The 6,589-nt window shown below is 39.3% G+C and overlaps 1 protein-coding gene across 1 annotated transcript in view; it reads left to right on the top strand.

The window, feature by feature from the left end:
• Window positions 1-5,139, top strand: part of crybg1b (crystallin beta-gamma domain containing 1b) — a 29,717-nt gene extending 24,578 nt beyond the window's left edge. Inside the window, exons 19-22 of the mRNA XM_084111016.1 lie at window positions 530-653; window positions 1,025-1,183; window positions 1,858-2,020; window positions 4,004-5,139. Of these exons, the coding sequence (XP_083967142.1) occupies window positions 530-653; window positions 1,025-1,183; window positions 1,858-2,020; window positions 4,004-4,092 (535 nt within the window). The 3' untranslated portion in view covers window positions 4,093-5,139. The remainder of the gene's footprint in view (window positions 1-529; window positions 654-1,024; window positions 1,184-1,857; window positions 2,021-4,003) is intronic.
• Window positions 5,140-6,589: the final 1,450 nt, after the last annotated feature.

Below are 6,589 nucleotides of genomic sequence, written 5' to 3'. Positions count from 1 at the left end.
CTCTAAACATATTCAGTGTGTGGAAAGACTTCAGCCGTGTGTGACATTACACACACTCCTGTGAATCTGCTCACCGTCTCTCAACATCAGGAAACTGTCCTCGCTGAACAACTACAGCGCAGAAGTGACACACTCAACTAAACATGACATCTTGAAATGCTAAATGTACTTAATTACAATAAATCATGTGTACAGTGTTCATAATAACCAGAACTATTTTACTTGCTATTTGTGTATTATAATGTTGTTTAGTAGTGTGTATTGTGCATTTAGGTTCGCAACATGTTAATGTCAAGCTCTAATGTTCACTTTTGCAGTGCAGACGTCAGACTCGCTAACGGCTACTAACTTTTCCCACAATTGCCAAATTCTTTCCATAAAAGAAAGAGCATCTGAGGGCGTACAGTATATTTAGCCTGAACTGACCACAAACTCAAAACAAACGGAGTGTGAGCTTAGAGACAGACATACAGTGTGTGTCGTTAGCAAACGTGTGTATGAGCCTGTGTGTGTGTGTGTTGATTGACAGGTGGGTTCTGTACGAGGCCTGTAACTTCAGAGGTTCTCAGATCCTGCTGAAGCCCGGCGCTGTTCCTGATTGGCCCAAACTCTCCTCCTGGCGTCGTATCGGATCGCTCCGCCCACTCATGCAGGTGAGAGGCTCCGCCCACCGCAGTGACGTCACACTAGGGGGCGGGACCCTGTGAAGACCTCCTTTCCTTCACCTCTGTACAGATTAAACGTTGTCAAAATAAGTCCAGTTCACATGATAAATAATTCTGTATTATGAATTTATAAAGCCAGATAAGTAATTTGTTGAGGTCAGTTTGTAAAGAAACACTACACGCCTGCGCACATATATATTCAAACACACATATCTATAGACTAAACACGTAATACACATGTGCGCGCCGTCAATAACAGTCTATATTGTTAAAGCGCTGTATAAATGAGGAGACTCGACTATCACAGTGTCTGCATGTCATCTACTGTAAACACACTCTCACAGAGTTTCTCCTTCCAGAAGCAACCGCTGTTCCGCTTGCGTAACGAAGAGGCGGGGCTAATGATGTCAGTCACCGGGTCACTCGATGACATCAAACTGATGCGTATCCAGGGGAGCGAGGAGAGGGGCGGAGCCGATCAGATCTGGGCCTATCAGGACGGTCGCTTGCAGTGCAAGGTAGAGATATATATATTTATATACAGTGTACAGTCACACCAAACATTATTCAGACACCAGATATCATATTTTATACTTTTTCACTAGTGTGATCAGGACACTATAGTTCACTATGTAAGTGAGGAGAGAAAAATAAAGTAAACTGTGACATATTATACCCAAATATTCTTCATTCAGCGACTACCAGTGACACTTTGGGACCAAAAATGATTCGGACACTTTGAGCTGATCATGTTTTGCTGAAGTGTTTTGTCTTTAATTGCTAATGCTCTTTTTACACACAGACTGAACACAATGAAGCATTGCTTGGTGATTGGTTGAGCTAAACTGGTATTATCTAATTGTGTAGTTAAATTTAACAGCTGACAGATATTCAACATAATTCATGTGTGAGACAGTCTAACAGAAGGACGGACAAAACCAGTCAAATATCAGCTGAGTTCTGCTCATATTTTATCACCATTCTCTAAACTATAGCGAATAAACTGAGATAATGTGAGAAATGTTGAAGGAGTCTGAACACATCTTGGTTTGACTGTATATATATATATATTTAGCACCATTTGTACTTTTAGGTACCATGGTATAACCATCTGATAGCATCATTATATTAGTTATGTTAGTGCTGCTGATAAAGCATTAGTGATGACGGTGTGTGTGTGTGTGTGTGGCAGTGGCTGCTGGACTGCTGTGTGGATGTGGGTTCTGGCGTTCTGATGCCCGGCACTCGAGCGGTTCTGTCTTCAGAGTTCGGCAAACCTCATCAGCTCTGGAACATCACGAGCGACGGGATCATCCGGAGTCACAGCAAACCAAACCTCGTGCTGGAGGTCAAAGGTCAGAGAGCGCTCGAAACACTCACACCAGTGCAGGGAATGCTTCCACAAGCGTCTGTGAGATCCACCAGGACTGAGTTCAACCTTCAGTTTGTAAAAATGATGTTTTAACTCAGTGTTTCTGTCTTGATTTCCAGGATTAACATCGAAACATACATTTACAGGAGAAGCAAAATGACGATATCAAGTCTTGTTTTCTGAAAAATGCATCAAAATGAAGCGAGTTTGTGATTAAAACAAGAACTAATATCTGCCAATGGAGTCAGAAAAATAATCTTGTTTTCTCTGTGAATTAAGTTTATTTTCTGACTCCATATTAGTTCTTGTTTTAAACACAAACTCACTTCATTTTGATGCATTTTCACATCTTAATATCTTCTCCAGTAAAAGCATCTTGATTTAAGAATGTTTAGATATTAGTGCTGGAAAACAAGGCAAATATACTGAATTCAGTGCTATTTTAGTTGTACTCCATTTTTATTACATCTGAATTAGCTTTTATTTTTTAGTTGCATGTTCATTTAATCATATCATTATATACTTTTGTCATTTTATTAGTTTATTTTATTTCAGTTTTAGTTTCCAGTTACTAATTGTAGTGCTTCAACTTAAACTCATTTCAGTTTATTGCAAAGGCAACATTTCAACTTTTTCTTTTAACTAGTATTTGTACTTGATTTTATTTCAGCGTAACCTGTTCTAGACTTCCATTGAAATGCCTTTGTTTTTACAACCGAGAAATGAGTTTGAAAGTATTTTCTGTGGTAACCAGGTTTAAGTACAGGTTTGACATTCCTTTAGCAGAGACCGTGTGATTTATGACATTAACTCATTAACTGTTGTGTGTTGCTTCCTTTAATGACTCTATGGAAAAGAAAACTAGTGAGTTTAGTCTGCTGGAAGTCATTACTAAAGTCATTACCCTAAATATAGTTGTCTCATAAATCCACATGATTTGTGCTAACCGCAGAAATGTGTCTGTTTGCATCAGTAGATGAATGAATAGATGAGCGTATAGCGCCACCTGCTGGATTCACACAGAACGGCTCTGTTAATACTCATGCGACAGATGCTCTTATTCAGAGACAGTGACACTGACTGACAGAGCTTCATCTTCACACGCGACACACACGTGATGACAGGCGCTTCGGAAACTAATGAACAATGACAGAAACTCACCCAAATACAATCATTAAACATTTAACAGGCTGAACCTCATGAAGAAATGCCTGTCATCATTCATAATTCATAGATTTGTAGTGCCGTTATGATTGACAATTGTCATTTAAGCACTCGAAAAATGAAAAAGAAAAAGAAAGACAAAAGAAAAGACTTATTTACATTATAATCTTTTTGTAAATAATAATAATATACTGCATTTTCTTATGTGTTTGTCTCAATATCTTAAATCAAGATACTTTTACTGAAGACGAAAAATGACTGTAGATATTAAGATGTGAAAAATGCATCAAAATGAAGTGAGTTTGTGTTTAAAACAAGAACAAATATCTGACAATGAATAAACTAAATTTTTATTATTTTTCTGACTCCATTGACAGATTTTTGTTCTTGTTTTAAACACAAACTCACTTCATTTTGATGCATTGTTCATATCTTAATAAACGTAATTTTGCTTCTCCAGTAAATGTATGTTGATTTAAGAATGTTTAGATATTTGTGCTGGAAAACAAGACAGAAATATTGAGGAAGAACATAATTTTTTACAGTGAAATAATAATAATTAAAATACACTCCAATTAAGTTAAGAATTCAACATTTAAACAATACATCATTAGCTGTTTCAAAATGTGCAATTAAAATAAGTGTCGTAAAATTAGAGATGCAAAACGCTGATTTTGATGTCGGTGTGAAATACGACTTTCTTGAAAGTTTTAATAAGATTCAAACAAGTATTACTAATATAAGCCAAAATGTAAAAAGGAAATGCACATTTTAAAAAGATATCCTCTTTCTCTCTCTACAGGAGGTCAGCAGTTTGACAAAAGCCAGATTATTCTCAATGAATTCAACCCAAACAAAATTAATCAGAGATGGTCCCTGGAGATCCTCTGAGAGTCCCTTCCACGCAGCTCCATCAGGGGACCTACTGCTCTGTGGCAGAGCTGCGCCAGGGGCCCCAGTGTCCTGTGAGGCAGCTGCACCACAGGGACCACGAGCTGTGGAAATCTCACTCATCAGCGAATGGAATATGATCATATTCTACTGGACATTGTATTATTTTTATAAACCGTCGTTGAGACGCGTCCAAGCTGCCTTTACAAAAGCACATACTTGAACAATAATAATGTTTCAGTTTGACTTTGTACCTATATGGACATTTGCTTCTTTTTAAGCTGTATAAGTGTGTTTATAAGTAAATGTTTGTTTTGTTAATCAGCTGCAGCTTTGTTCAGATCATTGAGACGTGTGATTGGCCCGTGGGGGGTTTCCTGTGTTCTGATTGGCCCGTGGGGATTTCGTCTGTGCTGATTGGCTGTCTGGGGATTCGGCTGTTCTCTGTCCACTAATTCGGACGCTGTGATTCGCTCGTGTTTCACGGGCCACTTGAACAATAGAAACCGATTCTTTCTTCTCACAGTCAGCACTAACGTTCTGCAAAGTTTCTCTCGAAGTTATGAAACTAACGTTCTTCATTAATAGAACGTTAGATCAAAGTTATCTGGTCTTTAATAATGTTCTCCAAAGGTTAGCACAAAAACATTATTTATACAACGTTCATGGAACATTTTTTTCCCTAAAATGTTTCAGTTGGACATTTGTCTAACGTTTTTAAATGTTTCTACATGTTTCAGAACGTTCAGATTCAAAAGTAACGTTCCATAATGTTAGAAGAATGATACAATGTTAATGTTCCCTAAATGTAACCAACTCAACGTTCACACAACCAAGAACTTTGTTGTTGTTGTTGTTGTTGTTGTTGTTGAATGTTCAGAAATAATGTTTTTATAACTTAATGGTACTAAGTTAAGGAATATTACAGGTGTGTGTGTGTGTGTGTCATCATGTGTGTCAAATGGAGCACAAACACTCTTAAAGGTTCCTTCACTGCTGGAAAAGTGAGCTTTTAATAAAACTTGACTGCCTATACAGTAGAGAGGCAAAAACAAGAGAAGAGACCAGAGAAAAGACCGTTTTGCCAAATAGATAGGAAAACTTTAACACCCATAATGCACTGGGCCTGTTGTCGTCCAAGGCCACGCCCACCAGAGTCAAATATCCCTTGATTTATAACGAACAGAAACATTTCAGTTAAAATAACTTGTGTGCTCAACTGGTTTTACTTTAGAAACCAGATTTGATTGGAACCCCAACACACTATAGCACTAAAATGTTCTTAAAGTTAATTACTGGAATTTATTATTACATTAATATTAAACGAGCAGTTTTCCCTCAGGCTAGTTTTAGTTTCTCAGTTGTAAACGATGAGAAGTGTTTTCTCGTTTGGTTTGTTAGTTTTGGCTCTGCGTGATTATACGGTTAGCTGCATTATTTAATTGCATTGTTTTTCTCTGATGTCTAAATAGTTTATTTATAATGTCAGAGCGCAAGCACACACACACACATACACACACAGACAGACACACCCACTCACACACGCACACACACTGACACGTACACACACTGACACACACACACAGACAGACACACACTCACACACACACACACACTGACACATGTACGCACACTGACAGACACACACACAGATACACACAGACAGACAGACACACACTCACTCACACACACACTGACACACACACTCACTCACACAAGCAGACACACTGACACATGCACACACACTGACACACACACTTAACAGACACACACACAGATACACACAGACAGACACGCATTCACTCACTCACACACACACTGACACACACACACACACACACACTCACACATGCACACACTGACACATGTACGCACACTGACACACACACACAGATACACACAGACAGACACACACTCACTCACACACTGACACATGTATGCACACTGACACACACACACACACACTCACTCACTCACACACACACGCACACACACTGACACATGTACGCACACTGACAAACACACACACATACACACTCACTCACTCACACACACTTAACAGGCACACACACACACAGATACACACACACTCACACAGACAGACACACTCACACAGTCTCTCTCGCGCACACACACTCACACAGACACAGTCACACACACACACACTCACACAGCATAATGCTCTACCACCTGTGTGTGTGTGTGTGAGTGAGTGTATATGTGTGTGTGTGTGTGTGTGTGTGTGTGTGTGCTCTAAAAGTGCTGATGTGGTGTTGAACGGTAAGTCAGCGTCTGCTGTCGTCAGCATCAGTGTATCAGCTTCCGGTCGCCGTGGAAACGCTCAGCCCCGGGGCACGTGGGTAAATCCGAGCGGATCCACATAAAGCCCCGGACAAAGAGCCGAGGATTAGAGGAACCACAGAGTTGCCAAGTCCGCTTATTATACGCCACTTTGGGCTTGTGTTTTTCATTAGTTTTTTCTCATTTCCAGAATAAA

This window comes from Abramis brama (assembly GCF_963993115.1).
Source record: "Abramis brama genome assembly, chromosome: 4".
Classification (NCBI taxonomy): domain Eukaryota; kingdom Metazoa; phylum Chordata; class Actinopteri; order Cypriniformes; family Leuciscidae; genus Abramis; species Abramis brama.
The sequence above is the reverse complement of the archived record's forward strand: the minus strand, read 5'-3'. Positions and strand labels throughout refer to the sequence as shown.